General features: G+C 34.8%; 1 protein-coding gene across 1 annotated transcript in view; it reads left to right on the top strand.

The window, feature by feature from the left end:
* The window catches only part of FMN2 (formin 2), a 155,958-nt gene that overhangs the window by 80,050 nt on the left and 56,237 nt on the right, over window positions 1-19,671 (top strand). The window contains exons 9-14 of the mRNA XM_058836733.1: window positions 4,498-4,559; window positions 12,078-12,169; window positions 12,308-12,437; window positions 13,362-13,508; window positions 15,297-15,356; window positions 15,539-15,659. Of these exons, the coding sequence (XP_058692716.1) occupies window positions 4,498-4,559; window positions 12,078-12,169; window positions 12,308-12,437; window positions 13,362-13,508; window positions 15,297-15,356; window positions 15,539-15,659 (612 nt within the window). The remainder of the gene's footprint in view (window positions 1-4,497; window positions 4,560-12,077; window positions 12,170-12,307; window positions 12,438-13,361; window positions 13,509-15,296; window positions 15,357-15,538; window positions 15,660-19,671) is intronic.

Below are 19,671 nucleotides of genomic sequence, written 5' to 3'. Positions count from 1 at the left end.
AAAGGCCAGAGAAATGGAGTGTGATTTGAAACCTGCCCTGAGAAAAGGGAAGGCTAAGACTAAGAATTCAGCTGAATACCAGTTTTCTGAAAGTCATCCATGTGTGATTGTGCTAATGAGAGTTTTATGACACAAAAGTTGGATCCAAAGGGTCTGGTTTATAACACTTTTTTTCATTCTGAAATTCTACTCAGTGGGAAACTGAATTTTGGCCTTTTCATTTTAAAAGGAAATTCCAAAGTTTTGGACTTTGAAACAAAATTTGGTTTCCAAGGACTGGGTAGCTGTAGGAGCATTTCTCCAACAGCTTATGTAAGTGGTAGTATTGGTGGATTTAAATTCATAGCCGCAGGGAAATGTAGATTAGCTGTGTCTTCGTTGCCTATCGGCTTTGGTTTAGTGGCAGCTGGTAGTTCATGTGCTCCTAGATATATGAATATGCACAGCAGTGATCTGTCTAACAAAGGAAAAAGTCTAGCAACTTCGTTTTACAGTCTTCCTGACAATACACTGGGCATCCTACAGCTTCCTGCTGATGGTGTTTTCTCATACAATTCCTCTTCAGGATTACATTTGCTGGCAAAAAGTTTGATCTTGTTGTTGGCTTGATTACTGTCTTGCCCTGAAGACTTGAGGGTGGTGGTAGTTTATTGTTTGGTTTATTTTTTGTATTTTGCTTTATGGTTGGGATTTTTTTGGTGGACTTTTGGGGGGTTTTTTGTCTCTGTTCTAACTTGTCTTCTGTGTATCTATCTATCAGTTTTCAGTTCAAAAATGCTTCTGAATACTATCATGTGCCCTAAACTCACTTTTTACCAGCAACATATCCTCCTGTCAGGGGATGTAACTTATACACTTGCAAATCAATTGATATTAATAAGAATAGTAAATATTTTTCTTTCTGCTTGCATTTTTCTTTTTCTAGCTTCAATCTAATATCTAAATTGGCTTTTCTAATGTGAGTTTGCATATATATATTTTCACTCAATTTATATTGCAGAAATACAGAATTGAAACTCTTCCATTCTGCTAAAATGTTTATATTTTGCCATTAGATGTAATTTCTATCACAAAGATACCAGGTCAGATTTCCATGTACATTGTGACCAAAACAGTGACAATATCATGAAAGCTGAGGAGCAGCAATAGTTCCTTGACCCCTTTAATCTGGCTACAAATCCTTTGAAATTTCTTCTTCTCTGTCCTTTATAGTATCAACAAATCATTTGTGATTGACCCCCAACCCCTCATTTTACTGGGTGGATTTTTTGTAGTCATATGTTGACCCTGGCTTGCTTACATAGAAAAAAAAATTGTTGGTTTGTAATTCCATTTTGGGGGTTTTTTTTGGTGCATATCTGGACATACTTGGTTCAAATTTGATTTAATCTTAGCTATATATATATATGTATATATACACAATTATATATATACATCAAATAATTTTACAGTGTTAGGGCTTGAAACTGAAGCTGGTTTCATTGGCAGCAGTGGCAATAGGAATGCAAGAAAATAACAAAACTGTGAGATCCTGACAGTAAGAACTGAATTCCTGGGTCTGATGTGATTGAAGTTCTTTCTGTTAGAGCAAAAGCCAATAGTTCTTCTTCACTTTCATAGTAGTCAAGGCTAGGAAATTTCAATGACAGCTTTGAAACAAGAAAAAAAACACTTTCTAAACCAGTGACATGGGTGAAAACACCCAGGGACTGCAAGATTGATACAAACGCTTCTCCAGTTGTTTGCATCAAAGTATACTAGAACTGCTGCATGGCTAAAAATATTTTCACACGAGGAAATGGATCTTTGTCTGTGTTTCATCATTCTGTTGCCACCACATATGGAATCCTTTGGTTAGATGTTTGTGTAGTCATGCTGATTGTAAGGGGGCATGTTAAACTAGTAAGCTTGGCTACATAAGGAAACATCATTGTTTTTTTCAGTTCAAATTGTCTAGATAATGGAATTAAATATGCAATAGTTCTGATTTATTTTGCCAGCTATTATGTTCTGTAAGGTAATGCTCCAGGTTTGCCTATGAACAGAAGGTCATATCTTGACTCCTCAGAGTATCGGGATCACACCTAAGGTGAACATGGAAAAATCCTAGTGAGATGCTGGAGTACTACTTATGGACATATACAGGTTTAGATGAAACACATAGAAAAATATTTTTCCTTGGAAGAGGAGACTTGAAGGATATATCATAGGATCTAACTTCTCCATGTCCTTGTCTCAGACTGATTTGTTTTAAGCAGCTCCCTGAAGTATGTACACTCTTCTGCATACCTGTTTTGTTGAAAGTACACAGACATGGCACCATTGTGTTTGCCAGGCGTTCTCTTATCTCCTGCAAGCATTCAAACAAAAGTGTTCTATTGCTCTCTGAGTAATCCGTGGGTGATCTTAACTTTGAGCAAAAGTCAGGGCACTTTTTATGTTAAATTTCTTAGCGCAGGAGCAGACAGTCTCTGGAAGGAAGGGGGGTGGAGTAGGGAGAAGACAGCCACAATTCAAATTAAATAGTTGAAGGGCTGTGAGTGTGTCCATGTATGCAAACATTGCTTAAGCATAAAAGTGCTGAAATGTTAGATAGTATAAACCGAGTTTCATAATATATCCTGGCTTTAATAAATCTGTTTGTATATAGGCTTTGATGTTAGTGTTTTCTTAAAGTAGAGCTCTCAAGCCTATCTAGACCCAGTTTCTATTTGCATGCTAATTTTAGTGGCCAGTTCTACAAGGCAAATTTGGCACATTTTTAAGCATGCAGATAATCTTATTGAGCAGCAGGGATTATTAAATACTATGTATTTATGCCGTGCCTTGTGTAGAGGGCACCTTTATGTCTCTGCTGCAACAATTACACTTGGATGGGGGAGGGAATTTTAAAAATACCCCAAATAATTAGAAGCAGCTTTTTGCATGCGCCCCTACCCCAAAAGACAATGAAAAACCTGTTGCTTCCTGAACTGTTAACGGTTCCATTGGCATTATCTGCTACATTTCTTTCTGGTAAGGGAAATGTAGAAAAACCACATTATTTCTGAAAAAATAAAGAATTTTAAAATTATTTTTTGGTTGAGTCCTAAAAGTTAGCTTTTTGCCCTGCTTAGAGATACACTGTGACCTGCTTAGTTTAGTCAAGGTCAACACTTTTTTGTTTATAATGTTCTTATACTGCAACTAAAACTATGTCTCAGGCCTGGAAAGGGGAAGCATGATGAGTCCCAGACTCAGAGTGCTATCTCTAGGTGCTTTAGAGCAATCCGAAACACATGAGCTTGAATTATATTCTGTAGTCTTTAGGTGTATACAGAATTTCTCTGTGACAGTTAAGGACATGGATTTATAGATCAAAAAATAACCTTGTGCTGGGTCTCTATCTCTGATCAACGATGCAATTTCTAGATTAATCTCACCTAGGGAATTACTCAGCTTATTGTACAAGTGCACTCACACACCACACACACACACACACAGACACACACACACACACAAAGCCCATTACAGAAAAAGGGTTTCAAATTAATGAAGTGCAAAGTAGGAAAAGACTGGTATAGTATAATAAAAATTATTCAATTATAATAAAAATTATTCATTGCCATCACATATTCTAGTGCAGTATTCTAAATTTCAAGATGTAAATATGGATGAGGAAAATTGGATTTATATAGCTTTTAAATGAAGGGTCACTGTGCTTGCAAAAATGTGTAAGAGGAAGACTGAAAAGGACTATTTGAAAAATAAATGTATTAGGTGAGAACGATCTTTCAGTAGTTAGCACAAATATTTCCTGTACCTTGTAAAATGTTTCTATAACAAGTGGGGATTCAGGGTTCCATCTCTAAATGTGCGTACCTCTTAATGATTTATTTTTTTTTTTTAATTGAGTTAGGTAGGTAGAAATCACTCTCTTTGAGCTGTTCCTCTGGTGTTTTTTGATGCTGAAAAAAATACAGCGTGTGTGGCGCCAGAATTGGTTGGGAACAGGAAGGGCATATTTTGTATCCATACTAAATGTGTCGGCTTAGTGCACAGAAGACTTGACCCTTGTCAGGTGTTTTGAAGTTAACTGGCTGACTTATGGATTAATGAGTTTAAGACTGAAGTCAACCAGCGACAGGAATGAGCTTTGTTGTGTGTGTGTGTGTGTGGCTGCGGTGCAGATTTACAAATTTTTATAATGCTTTCAGCTGGACCATGAAAGTCTGATGTAAAGCTTATCTCTGATCTCTGACTATGGCCATACTCATGGGATCATGTTTGTGTGTTTGGGGGGAGGGAGATGAATTCTTTAACACTTGACACCTGGCTCTGCCAGGTTTCTAGCTATACTCTTAGATATGGCACTATTCAAGGCACTAATAAAGTTAAAACCCTTAAGCTGTATGACCAGTAGGTCATAAAAACTGTTGCTGAATATTGTGACCAGTCTTTCTTTAACAGCTGGATTATCATCCTGAACAACTCTTTTTTCTTTTCTCTTTTTTATAGCTGTTGTGAACTTGGACAACTCTGTGGTTGACCTAGAGACACTGCAAGCCCTGTATGAGAATGTGAGTAATCAGAGGAAGTCCATAAAATATAGGAATATTGTGTATCCATGTGAAGGTATTTTTACTTGGCATCAATAACATTCAGAAAGCTTGTAGAACAAGTCCTATTTTGAAGGGTCTTTCTTTCCCCCAAAACCAATGATGCCAAGTACATTAATTGCATTTATTGCCATTGTGTGTTTTATGAAGTGCATGTATTTCTACATAAGTAACATGATCAACTTCTAGATTACTAAATTACGTTTTGCTCATTTTTTTGCTTCTTGGGTGTGGCAGTCTTTGCTCAATGGTATCAAATTTTACACTCCGCATCTTTCACTTCATTTTGTAATTTCACTAATATAAAAATACTGTTCAATTAAAAAAAAAGAGTTTTGATAACAGAAATCATTCTCTTTGTGGAACTGGAACATTTAATTATTGTTGCTTCGGGGATTACACCAAAATAAGCTTAACTCTTTGAAAGGGAAAAAAATTTCTCTAAGGTAATGTAATAAAAAGTAGTATAAACTTCCAAGGGCTTCATACATGTATGATAGTAATAATCAGAGAGATTTGACCTCTAGGTATGTAAAATCAGGGATTCAGAATATGCTCAGGCATGTTCTAAAACTTGACAAAGCCTGTCACATAAAAAAAAAAATCAAAATCACGTCTCTTAGGAGCATGTTTCTGCCTTCAGCTGAGGCCAGTGAACATCACCCCTTTCTGTGGGTGCATTGCCTGGACATGTGGAGGTCTGGCTAGACATCTCTGGAAAGAGTGAGGAGGCTTTCTCTTTGCCCCCCAAAGAACCTGGAAATATGAGACCTGAAGCCGTGAGCCACAGAATAGCATTGAAGGCCAATGTATGCTGTTGTACTGGATCCTTAACTTCCCTCATGCAGTTTTGATAATGTCAATTAATTTTACACTTTTCAAATATTTGATTTTCACACTTTAGCTTTTAGTCACCTGCTTTGGAATGATTTGATGGTTTATGAAGTCCCTCTAAATCATCCACTTTGAGGTGCAGAAAGAGAGATAGTAACTCTAGTCCATTTTACAGAAAAAACTGAGGAGCTAAACAAAGCAGAAAGAAAACAGAAGTCTGACATGAGCTAGAAAGGACTTTTACTATTCATCCCTGAAGAACTAGGTTACCCATCACTGCTTGGGAAGATCAAAAGTAAAAACCTATTCTAACAACACTCCAAATCTCTATGAAGACTTGTCTTCTTTGCTCTGCAGCATTTCTGTTTGGGTCTATGGTATTTTATTTTAATTTCTTTTTAATCTGCTTCCTTACACAGTACAGATATATCCCATGCCGTACAGTTTTAGTGTGCAAAAAATTTGAATTAATTTTATACGTTACATATGTTTGAATGTGAGAGATTTTCTTGTGGGAAGTATGGAATAGATACTGCAGTCACAATCAGTTTTTGCATACTTCCCTCTCTTATAGTGAACAATATTTTTTTTTTATTTTAGTTTGTAAAAATATTCCTCTTATATTGATAATGTACTAATACTTTTCAAATGTTTACTTAATGTCATCCCTAATATACTTCAGAATCCAAATATAATGGATTATTTGCAAATTTGCAGTTCATTGAAGTAGCCAAATGTCATTGTGTTAATTTTATAATTACCTTAACTTATTACAGAAAATGTCTAGGAAATTTCCTGATTAAGGAAAATACCATACGTTAATCTCAGGAAAGACTCAAATTTTTCAAATGTCTAATATATTTCTTTGCTTTGAATAGAAAACAGACCAGTCAAACTTTATTATATTTGCTTGGGCATAAAACCCCCAAAACCACATTAAAAAACCCAACCAAAAACCAGAGAACAAGAAGAGCCCTCAGTTTACTTGGAGAGGGTTTTATAAGGGAACCTGAATTTTAATCCTGGATCTTCTTTTTGATTAAACTGTGTCTTGAAAGACACTTTCTTTCTAGTTGACTTTTGTATTCTTTTTTCCTTTCAGCCTTTTGTCAAAACACTTCAGACCTTGCATTTTCTTCTCTTGCTAGCTTCACTAATTATAACAATATTGTTCAATAACAGTTGTAAGCAATGGGTGGTACCAGAGAGCCTGGCATGTTTGATTCCTCCCTTATTTCTCAATCTCATCCTGTGTTCTAAGTGGGAATAACTTTGCAGCATTTGTTTACTTTGTAGCCATTAAGTTAATTTTTAGCTCTTTGGGTTTATTTATTGGATTGAGATATTTTTTTTCTGGATATTTAAATACCACTGTAGTAGTCCTCAGTCTTTCTATTTGATGTGTATGGAACATATGGGAGCATTTGTTCTACAGTCTTCCTTCAGAATGTAATCATATTTTCTGATTGCATGTGTCTGGCATAGTGCTTTCCCTTCTTAAATGTGAATGAAATTTGGGCAGTCTCCAAACCTAAACACACCCTAATTTCAAAAGCCACAGTCCCGAGGGTTCAATTCCTGTTTACTGAGGAATTAAACTCTTGTTAAACCACAGAGTTATTGTATATATCTTAGTAACTTTTTATAAACTAAGAAACCCACACCCCACCAAAGACCCAAGCCCTCAATAGTTTATTTAATATTATTAAGTTGAATTGCATTAAGTGAGGACTGTGTTTCTGCAGCATTGTACTGTACAGTCAAATAGCTCTTATGTGTGGTTGTGTAGCTTGGTTTGTGAAGCATTGTTTAAATGCATGTTGATAATTAGTTATGTATTAATATCTAGACAGCTTTAATAGGAGAATCTTTCTAGATAAAACTACATGTGGAGCTGTTACTTTAATGTGCTTTTACAAATTCTCTAATAGCAATGCTACCAGGAGACAGGCAGAATTAGAGAGACAGAAGGCAGGTGAAATTCATCCAAGTTGCTTTATGATGTTAGGACATATTGGTTGTGATGAGAAATGTAGTGATTGGCAAATCAGTGAATGTTTACTTTGAAAACATATTGCCTATCTGCAGCTGGGGTTGTAGCTTAAGTATCAAGGAACAAGGTATTAAGTAACAAGGTATGTCTGCTTCTCCTTGCATCTTTGCTATATTGTGAAAACAATTGTATAAAAATGGATTTAAAATGCTATTGAATCATTTATTATCTTTCATCTATAGATTTTCCCTTTCTACATCACAAAAGAAACATGCATACTTTCATGGCTCCCAGTAAACTGACCACCCGGTTGTTATCTTTAAAAGACTTAGTTCAATGCTTTCAAAAACTTCAAAATGCCCTTGCAAGAGAGAAAGGCATCCAGAATTCTGAAGTGCATGACACTTTTCTGCCACTAAGATTCAAACTTTCTCCTCAGTTATTTCTTGTGATTTTCTTTTTAACTAGCAATTACAGTGTGATATCTTAATATTTTTTTGGCAAAGCCTATAAATTGTACTTGAGTTCGGATGATCCAGCTCCAAAAGAACATGATATTTATTATTAACCAGGGTATCTCTGTATATCCTTCTTGTTTCAGCTATTGTTGGCAAAGTTCCTTAGACAACTCAAGGTTTTTGGAAAATATAACACAAACTTTTAAAGTCAAGTTTTCAAAAAAATAGAATTCCATACATTTAAACTGCTCTAAACTCACAGCTAAGGTTCTTTGCAAGGAAAGAAAAAGCTAACCAGGAAATGTATAATATTTATGTTGTGAGATGGAAAAAAGGGCCCTTACGAACTTTGGTAAGAGCAAATACAAGCTAAATTCATACTCTGGAAAAAAATGGGAGAAGAATTAAACTGAAGCAGAATATTTTTGCAGTAATTTCATTCAGATTTATGCTGTCTGATTTTAGATTAATTATCAAATTCTAGTACACTATATTTTTTTCCAATTTTGATGCTATATATCTAGCTAAAATTCAAGGAAAGAAAAAGCTGTAACATTCCAAGAGGTGCTAATGCGTTCAGATTAATGACTTTTATGAGAAGTATTTATTGAATGTATTCTTTCTTGACACAAATTTGGAAAGAAATATAAAAGCTTTTTTTAAACTATCCATCTGTAAATTAGAGCACAAACAGGCATTAACAACAAAGGAACCATAAAAAGGTAAAAATTCTGAGAAATTATCTTCAATAATTCCTGTGCAAAAGACACAGTATTCCTTTTCTGTCAGAATTTAAGGTACCCACAGATCACAATTCTGGATACCTGAGCCATAATTAGTGCCTTGAAATTCAGGTTTGATTCTGAACTTGGACCATATACTTCAACTTCTTGATTTTGGTAACGGGTGTAAACTTTCTCTCTTGAGTTTTGCTCTGGCCTGCCCATGAGTAGATCATGCTTAGCCTTTGTGTGTTTGACAGCTGTTACTTCGTTGCATACACAACCTGAGAATAATGGCTTAAATAAGGAATAGGGAGTCTGCCTAACCTTTGCCCGTGGGATTTGGTGGAGAAACATTAAGAGCTTGAACATGCATGTATGTAATAGATTGCTGTGATAAGCACTGTAATATTTCATTATGTGTAGAAGGCCAGAAGAGAGCAAACCCTCAGTATTTATTCTAAAATATTTGCAAATAAGCATTTAGTTTTATGCTTCGTGCTAAAATACTTACTTCTCTTTAACTGTTATGCAAAGAATGTCAAGTGATTTTCCTTCAGTTTAGCAGAAGAGAACTTTACATACTTTACAGACTGGCCAGAAATAATGGAACTTAATTTAAATTGCTAGTATGAGAACTTGTTTACCTTTACAAAAAACTAATTTTGTTTTTCAAAAACTTACAAGTGAAAATTGAGTACATGAACTTTTTGAAATGTAAGTTGAATAAATAGAATATAAATAGACTGTGTTCCTACACAGTCATGTCATTTGCACACCTAGACCTCCATTGCTCTGATGATGTGACCACTGGAACAATGCTACCTCTCTTGGCATTTTTCCAATTTCTAAAATCTGTAGATTTCACTTATTACCAAGAGAATTCTTACTGATCTGAGAAGTGATGGGAACTTTCTTTTCTTTTGACATTCACGTAAGAGTGTTCTAGATGAAGTTTGGACATGTCCCATTTACATTAGCTTTTTTAACACAAAGCTCAAGCCTTCTCCTCAACCACACATGCATTATCTAAGATAATACTTCTGCAGTTAACTGTCTCTTTTGTTGTCCTCATCCTGTCTCTGGAAGAGTTTTCTAAGATTAAATTAGGGTCGGATTAAATATCCCACCCTAATATCTTGGAAACATTCTTCTTTTCAGGATAGCATTATTCAGTGCCATTGAATTGCAACAGTAATTATATTCACAGGTCCTATGTCTGCTTTGACTTTATGCAGAAAAGTACCTTTGGAGGATGAATCCCCAAGTGTCTTTCCTCTCACTGAAGTGAAACTGGGGTAGAGAATTCAGGATACTAAGTGTTATGAATGGGCACTGCAAGTATTTTGGAATTAAAAACTGATAAATAAGTCTCAGCCTAGCCCATGTAAACTGAGAAAGGCCTGATGCTGTATAAACGAGCAGATAAAGGAAGGACCAACAATCAGGTCAAGGGAAGTGACCTGCTCAGCACTAGTGGGACCACGTTTAGGATGCTGTGTGCAGGTGTGGCCTCAGGGGCAAGAGACAGTGGCGTGTTGGAGCAAGGCTAATGCAGGGCAACAACGACGGTCAAAGACTTGGAGAATATATGTATTATACAAGGAGAGGCTGAGACAGCTGGGGCTGCTCAATCTGGAAAAGAGAAAGCTCAGAGGAATCTTACCAGTATGTACAAATACTTGAGGGGAGAGGAAATAAAGAACACAGATCTAGACTCAGGGATGTCCAGCATAAGGCATAGTGGGCCTCCTGAATTTGAAACACTGGGAATTCCATTTAAATAGAAACACCTATTTTCTTTTTCTTTTCTTTTCTTTTTTATTTTTTTTTTTTTTTTACTGCAAGTATGTCCAATCAGTGGAACAGGCTGCCTAGAGAAGTTGTCAGGTCTCCATCTTGAGGGATATTCAAAACCTGGCTGGACATGATACTGAACAAGCTTCTCTAGCTGCCTCTGCTTTGTGTCAGTGTTCACCTAGACAGTCTCCAGGGGTCCCTACAAACCTCAGCTATTCTATTAATCTTTGGTACAGGTACTACCAACATTATAATTTCTTAGTGTCAAGAGCAAAGTTTATTGCTGGACAAAAAAATTTATTTTCCAATATTTCCAATCTGTTGAAGTATTTAATATATAAGATCAGACAACTTTAGAGATGACCTTTGAAGAGCATCCATAGGAATGCTGACTAAATATTAGGATATTTGACATCCAAGTCAGGTGGATTTGCAGTCATTTCCAGACTTCTTGAAGTAATAAGAGAAACTCTGAAGGGTTTCTGCTATATGACTCTTCAGTCTCTTCATCGTTCTATTCCACATCAGTATTTTCTCCCTTTTCACAAGGGATGATGTTCAACAATCTCAGAAAAAGTGTCCAAACCCAACTTTCTGGTTTCAGGTTCCTGATGGAGCAGGTATCATGATTTGAAACAGCTCTATTCCTCTTACGCTAACCCTGCAAAAGCAGTTGAGAGAATGCAGATGCAGTGTATCTTACACTTTGCCATTATCTGAGTGATTAGAATATAATTTCCCACTGCTGTCTTCAAGTTCTGTGGTGGAGAAAGTTAAAAAATGAGTGTAACTTTTTTCTTAAAGGAATAAAGGTAGATACTCTCTTTTTTAAACTCTTGGGCAGATTAATGTTTTGAATCTTTTTTGAAAACTGCTGTGACTTTGAAAAGAAGGGTCAGAAGGATAGATTTTCATTTCAGTTTTATTCCTTTCCATGCCATTCCATTTTCCAGTACTACAGTTTGGAAAAAAAAATTACCATAGCTTGGAGCACAGAAAAAAATGAGGCTCAGTTTATATTAATTAGAATATTGGAGGAGAGACTTCACAGAGAGCCAGAGTTTTTCAAGAAACTAGGCAGTTTACATGTATTTTTTTTTTCTTATTATGATATAAATGAAAATAATTTTACTCCAAAGAATTATGCAGTAGTTCTCGTGTATTATATGTATTATAGTTCCATTATAAATCAAATATGTTTTTTGAAGTGCTTTTTCAAATCCCAAATAAAATTTAAATTGAAGTAAATAATACAAAACTGTTTTCATTTATTTAAAAAATGTATTATTTAAATACATATTTAAAGATCAGATCACATTCAAATGTAACCCAACAAATTTGTGAAGAGAAACACAACTCTCTAGTCCTTCAAACACTTCATAAAAGATCAAAGAAAATGAACTGGCAATGAAGATTATTGTCTCAATGCATCATTGAATGAGTAAATACTATGCAGACTGCTAGTAGTCAATATTATTATTTGCAAGATATTCTATTTTCCACCAGATCTATTTATACTTAAAATCACTTTGTGGACTCTTGTAGTTTTACCATAAGTAGATGCTAGAAAGAAAAGAAAAATGAGTTTGATTTGTTACAAGGGCATATTTATCTCTGTTTGTTTGACTAGTCACAACCATTTTTTGTTTTTTTTTTTTACCCTTTATTCCAGAGAGCACAATCAGATGAACTAGAAAAAATAGAAAAGCATAGCAAGGCATCCAAGGAAAAAGAAAACGCCAAGTCTTTGGACAAGCCAGAACAGTAAGAACATACTTATCATAGAACAGTTTTGCTCACTTCAGAAAACTTTCTCTGCTGTAGTAAATTATGTATAAGAACCCCCCCCAAGCCTGTACCTACTGAAAGTGACTCAAATAATCTTTCTAATCACTTCTTCAGGTTCCTCTATGAACTCTCGCTGATTCCCAACTTTTCAGAACGTGTGTTTTGCATCCTGTTCCAGTCAACATTTTCAGAAAGCATTGGTTCAATCCGTCGCAAACTTGAATTGCTACAGAAGCTGTGTGAGGTAGGTTGTGCTCTGTGAAAAGATAGATCTAAGTTTCTGATTTTTAATCTTGCTAAGCTTTACTCATATTTCAAAAGTTTTCACTTTATTTACTTCAAGTACTCATTAAAAATCTGAAGAATAGCAGAAGAGAACATTTTATGATTGTAGTTTAACATCTAAGTGGATTTTAAGATTACCTTTTGCTACTGAATTATATGGTGCTTTTGCCATCAGTGTGTGTCAGTCTCTGGAAAACAGTGCACCTTCACCTTTTGCTAAAGCAAAATCTTCCCTCTTCACAGTGGCCATTATCACTCTTTTTTCAAAGGAATGCCAGTTCAGCTAACCTTGTGTTTGCTTGAATTTGAGAAATGTGCAACTTAATAATATCTCTGATATCTAAAATCAGCTAGAGATAGCAATGTTGTATCTAGTCAGAAGAGATTACTGGAATTTTGCAGTCCCAAGAAAAACAAATACATAGCTTTAAAATGCAGGTTTCATCAGTATTTTAATAAATTAGAACTGTTTCAACTGTTTTATATTTTACTATGAAATAGCTTTTATTTGATTAAATGCTTTAATTTTTCAATATGAGTGTTTTATGAACTTCTTGAAGAATTTTCTGTGAAATTAAATATACCATTCACAATGTCAATCTCAGTTAAGGATTACTATTTTGTTTTTCTCAACAGGTCATGTCTGGTAATATAGTACAGATTTTCTTCCATTTTTTTCTAAGTATCCAATTTGGAAATAACATTCTGTATTCATAAAAAATTGCATATTAATATTGTTTTACTTCTACATGTTGCAGTAGAAGTTAACTTCCATTATCTGAGTCTTTGTACGCTGAGTTTAAGTACAACATCAACAAATCTCCTCATTAACCATAACTATTAATTGGACTTTTAATAGAATTTGTTTTTACCTGTATTTTAGACACTGAAGAATGAATCAGGAGTTATGCGAGTTCTGGGTTTGGTTCTTGCCTTTGGAAATTACATGAACGGTGGAAACAGGACACGAGGACAGGCTGATGGGTTTGGACTAGATATCCTGCCAAAGCTTAAAGATGTCAAGAGCAGTGTAAGTTAATTCAAGACTTCCTGAAGGCCTGAGAAAGTTAAATTCTCAGAAAATTACTTTGTTTCTGAGTGAATAGTGTGAAGCTTATGAAGGTGTGTAGGAGATACTCGTTTGTTTCTATGCTTATCTGATCACACTTCTAGAGATGGATGTATTTTGGTAGAATTACGAAAATTAACCGTCTATTTTCACTACTGTATGAACAAAAATACCTAAAATTATGTTTTAGTTCTTAGTCTGATGTAGGTTTGACTTTCAGTACACTTCATAGTTCCAACTTTTCTTGCAATCAGAAGCAATACTATGATCTTACTGTTAGAAGTTTATTACAGAAGTGGAAGGAGTTCCATGCGGATTAAAAATATTTGTGAGGGGAAAAAATGTCACTCCTGAAAATGACTGAATAGGCATCCAGAGCATTTGGGATAACCCCAAATTTGTTGTTTATTTACACCATGATTACAGTTTGTACTTTACATTGGAACATGAAGCTACCTGAGTAAAGGACTTCTTGATTCAAGATTTGTCTAGTGTAGTCATGTCAGTAAAGAAAATACAAGTAGTGTATTTATTTGCTCAGTTCTGAACTGTAATTTGTGTGTTATGAGCACATTTTGGCTTTGGTTAATAATTTTGGGGTTACATTCAAATATCTGCTTTTTTTTACAAGGAAACAACAATGTTAGAGTCTCTATGGCTAATGAAAAATCTTACCTGCATGTGACAGATTATAGCAATAATTCTTGAGCCATAAAATTTGTTTCTGCATCTGTCTGGTGAGTCACTGTCAAGATGGTCAATTCTGAAAATGGCAGAAAAAAAGCATTGGTTTCTCTTCTTGGTCCCTCAGTAGATATACGTTTTTTAGCTGCTGGATTAGGTCTTGTGAGCAGGCCATTAACCCTGAGTTGGGAGAGCATGTGAGCCATTTGCCTTTATAAATGGGTGGAGGAACTTCCTTCTTGCATGCTGGTTTCTTTGGTAAACCAAGGGAGTGGAGATGTGAATGGCATGTAGTACAACATGTTTAGAGCAGCGTACTCTAGCTGCACCTTCAAATTGACTCTGGATCCAATACATCACCAGTTGTAGAGCTCTGCTCTGTAGGAAATTTAGGCGCACTAAATTTAGTTTGGTAACTCAAGACTTCAGTATGTAATTTGCTGGAAATATTATGACTGTTAAGAATTGCAGTTGCAAGATACATTTCCAGTTTATTTCCATATTTATTTCCAGTTAGGACTGTTCTTACAAAATACCTTTCTGAAAATATCTGAAAACTTAATTCTGTCAGAAATCCCCTTCAAGTGGAAGATTTTCTGCTGAAGTTTCATTGGAGAGATTACAGAGGGGAAGCAATTAAAAAGTTCCCTCAACCCCCAACACTTCCCCCTGGCCCCCCAAATTTCATTTATAAAAATAAATTCCTTTGTTTAATTTAACTTTGGTTATAGTTGTAGTGTTGCAAAAGAACTTGTATACATGAACCCAGAAACAATTTCTCTTTTTCTTCTTGGGAAATTTAGAACATACATGTTTGGTTTGCAATCAGGTAGAATTAAAAAAATCAGGAGTGTTGTTATATGGGTGTTTTCTCTTTCTCATTTTACTTAATGATAAAATGGAATTTCAGGGTGTGGTTTTGGTTTTGTTGGGGTTTTTTTTAGTGAAGGGACCAAACCAGAAAAGTATTTTTTATACAGTAAATATTTCATTTATCTGAATTATCTTTTCTGAATTTCTTCTGTGAGTTTCAGTAACACAGCAACTCTATCCTCTTCTATACAGGACAACAGCAGAAGTCTTCTATCGTACATTGTCTCGTATTATTTGCGTAATTTTGATGAGGTGAGTGAAAATTAAAATTAACTCTTTTAAATCTAGATTAAGCAACCCAACTTACTAAATTTGCTCTTCTGCTGGCAAGATGCAGAAATACATACAAATATTCTCTGTGCTTTCAGTTATATATTTTAGTACAGAAAAAAAGTAATGAGCACTATGGAACTGTTCATTTCTTTTTTGGTCAGGATGCTGGAAGAGAACAATGCATCTTTCCTCTTCCGGATCCACAAGATCTCTTCCAGGCTTCACAACTGAAGTTTGATGATTTTCAAAAAGATCTCCGCAAAATGAAGAAAGATTTGCGAGGTACTGAACCTAGATTAAGTAGTAAATTTATGTTACCATTATATCACTTCTATTCTTGTTTATATAATTTTGATAGATTAGATGATACTGTAAAAATAGTTGTGCATTTTTAACTTCTCAGTTACTAGCTTGTTTCATTAATTTGCTTTTCTGTGATCATTTATGCCATAATCCACGATTTTCTGTAGATAACCTGTAAGAGGTTTTTAAATTAAACACCATCAAAAACAGTTAGGTTGAATCTTCTATTTCAAAACCGAACCAAATAACTAATTTAGTTTTATCGTTTGTGCAAGCTGATTTCAAGCCTTTGACCATAAAAAGCACTGCAAATTGTTGGACCATGTGCATGTTTAAAAAAAAGAAGTTTATAGCCAGGTCTAAATATTATCTAGTGGATAAAATCATATATATGACATTATTAAAGGCACTTGGAATATCTGGACTTTACTGAACAGTAATATGCAAAGAAATAATTTTTTTCTCTTCTTATGAAATGTCTTTAAATCAATTCTGCAAGCTTAAGATATATTTGCTAGACTTTAATTAAGAACATTTATCATATATTTCTTATTAGCATGGGGATCTAAGCACTAAATTTGTTAAGCAAGAGTAGTTTGCAGAAATGATCCGTGATCTTCAAAAAATCTCTGCTAAACTAGTCAGTTATGTTACTGTGCTAAATCTTTGAGGGAGAGATACAGATCAAGGAGTGATTACTGTTGCCTTGCTGCTTTTAAATGCCGTGCCTCTTGAGACCTAGGAATGGTTTGGTAATCCATTAATCCCTGAACAACCTAGAATGGGAGGTTTTCTATTACAACAAAAACATAATATGGTTACTAAATGATATCTGACTTTCTCTTCTTGCTCCTATCAAGCTTTCTGTTAGGATATTTTGAAAATGATTTTAAATCTTTTGAGTATTTAAAGTATTTAGTATTTTTAGTATTTAAGGTTGTATCAAAGTCACTCAGTGTGACACAGAGGAGTGAACAGCTGTATCATCCATTTACTGCTCCTGAACAATCTTGGGAGCAAAAATCTCAGAATTCAGTCATGAAAACTTGTTTCTTTACTTCTTGCAATTTCCAGATAATCCCAGAGTTGGTATCAAAGCTTGCACATGTAGAAGAAAAAGATACTTAGCTCTTACTAAAAAAGTATACTTAAATTCAGTTACATGTTAACAAATATACGTGAGGGTAGATTTTATTCCTGACAGATTCACCAAAAATGGGTTTTTGTACATGAATAGTTGAATATTTTCACATCAAGGCTGAAATTTGCACACAGACATAAATCTCTTGTGGAATAAATCCACACTGTGCAGTTATCAAAGCAGGGGTTCTGTAAAAATGGAAATTACACGCTTCAATCTGCCTTCAGATTGCAGTTGAATTCTTTCTGTGCTTCCAATCCATCCCTTAGGCTCAAGACTCTGTTGCCAGTCTTTTCTGTTGTGAATGAAACTGAAGAATAACTGCAAACACCATTGCTCTTTCTCTATTACATTTGGTACAAACTTTTCTGGGGAGAGCCTCAGCAGCTTCGTCCTATCCTGAATATGAAGTGAGAATTTCAACACCAGGCTGCAATATCAGTCATGACTTCTTAATGGTCTCCAGATACACAAGATTCTTTGTGTTAACTTTCTTTTTCAAAGAAAAGTGTCAGTATAAATTAAAAACCATTTGTTTTAAAAGATTTTATGACCACAAGAGCAGTAGTAGTAAAATCTAGTACTACACTAAAAATTCTCTGTATTTTGATGGCTTTGTTGTAATGATTTCAGTGAGATTTCAGCCTGTCTCAATGACAATAATTTCTAAAAAGAGTATAAATTTTAACCAAATGCGTAAAATTACTTCAAAGGGGTTCTTTTTCTCTGCATTTACTTTTAAGTATGCTATCAGGTTTACTAATGAACATGTGGAATATTCTGAGTTACCAGAGCTTGTAAGTGCCTTATCAAATGTCTGAACAGGAAAAGGATTGAATGATGCTGAGAAAGTTCTGACGAAATTCTAAATATGAACCTATTATTTTGAAGCCAGTGTGAGTAAATGAGCATTGACTATTCCTGGGAATCACTGACATTAAAGGCATAGAAATAAATGCCCAGAACACATTAGAATTTTATACTGAGATGTGGACTGTAGCCTTGGAATTCATCACTAGACAGCAGATTTCATGGGTGGATTTCACCATTTGGTGAGGGTGGGTGTTTGATTTGTTCTTTGTCACTGAGAAACTGAAACTTGTAGATAATACTGACACAGGCAGTATCAACAGTTTAAGTGTATTCTGTTTGTGTTAGTTTCAAATACACTGAAAACCGTGCAGTGAGATCATGCTTATTAAAATGTGGGAAGGAGGTTCACCCAGGAGAAAAGGTCTTGTGCAGATTTTCTATTGCTGTCTTAAACTTTCCATGATCATTATTCAAAGGTAAATTTCATTCCAGGAAGATCCTTTCATAAAATTTAAAAAACCCAACAGAATACCCACAAAATAGAGGACAGTTATTATTAAAAAAAGAGTTTCATAGCAATAGCAGTTCATTTTAGTACTGCTATATTTTTCCATCTAAAGATGTTAGTAGACATGCAGATATAAATAATCTTCATGATTCTGTAAAATAATTTTGTTAATGTGCTCTTTCACAGTTTGGAGTTTGGGCTCATGTTTTTATTAGAGTTATGCTGACTGCTTAAAAAGAAAAAGGACTCGTGATTTTCAAACTTCTGTGCTTTCTTCTGTTTTGACTATCAAAGCTGTTGTCCATTTTCCAGTGTTAGAGTTCTATGCCTTAGTAGTTTGTAAAATTTTAGAAAATAAAATCTCTTCTAGTATTTCAGATTTAAAGTGCAAGTTGCAAAGACTTCTAGAAGCATTCCATGTGCCTGTTCCAAGATGAGTAAGATAGTAAAATTTGGAGCTTTTAAATAATACACATCACAAGGATAAAATTTATATAACATATTTTTTAAGATAAAAAATCTTAAAAGGATTTGTAAGATAGAAGACCAAAGAACAGGTAGATCCCCTTACTAATGAATCAAGTGAGTTTGGCTCCATCTGTTGCTCCTAGATTTCACAGCTCTCCAGGATTCCCACTTTAGCCTTTTTGACTTCAGTGACATATAGTTTGTTAAGCAACTTGATCTGCTTTTGATCTCTCCTGGCTGTCAGCAATGTTCCTTGATGCAGTCATGCCAGGCAATGACTTCTGTTCCTATGTCATTCCACAGAAGAAACTTTAGCACTTGCCACATGACTTGAAACAACACACCATGTAAAGAAAATTGGGCATCCAGGATCACAGGAGCAGTATGTGACTCTCACTGATTAGGACCTGTGTTATGTAACTATTATTATCATTAGTTTTTTTCTAGACTCTTCAGAGTGCTCCAGGCAGAGCAGAAAGATGTTTAAAACATGTATTAGGTCGATCAAGAGTCTAACCCTCTTTGCTCTGACACTAAAGGTAAAATCTTGGTTTAGGAAAATGTTGGATTTGTGGTCCAAATCTACAATAGATGTGGATTAAATTTTTCAAGATGTGTTTAGTTTAGGAAAGAACTAGAACAGTAGAATGGCATTGAGAGTTATAGAATTATAGCAAGTTAAAAATGTTTAGAAGCTGTTCTTTGGCCACACATTAGCATTCTAGCTTTACAACATTAAGTTTGTTCTTGCTAATCAGAAACTAATTCATCACTTGTCACTTATTGCAAAACTTCCACTGAAGCTCAGCTAAAAGGGAATTAGAAACAATGTCAGGCAGAAAGTAAATCTGACTAGTAGAAGAGATTAATAGTACAATGATAGCTATGAAATTGAGTTGAAGTCAGTACTTGTTTATATATCATAGCGTCATATTTAATATATTTGATTGGAAACTGACTACAAATAGCAATTATGGTAATTAAACATTATTTTTGTAGTGATGCTTTCTTTTCCTATTCTGAGTGTTTACAACTCTGAAAATTCTCCATCCAAAAGAAGC

This window comes from Poecile atricapillus, chromosome 3 (assembly GCF_030490865.1).
Source record: "Poecile atricapillus isolate bPoeAtr1 chromosome 3, bPoeAtr1.hap1, whole genome shotgun sequence".
Taxonomy (NCBI): domain Eukaryota; kingdom Metazoa; phylum Chordata; class Aves; order Passeriformes; family Paridae; genus Poecile; species Poecile atricapillus.
The sequence above is the reverse complement of the archived record's forward strand: the minus strand, read 5'-3'. Positions and strand labels throughout refer to the sequence as shown.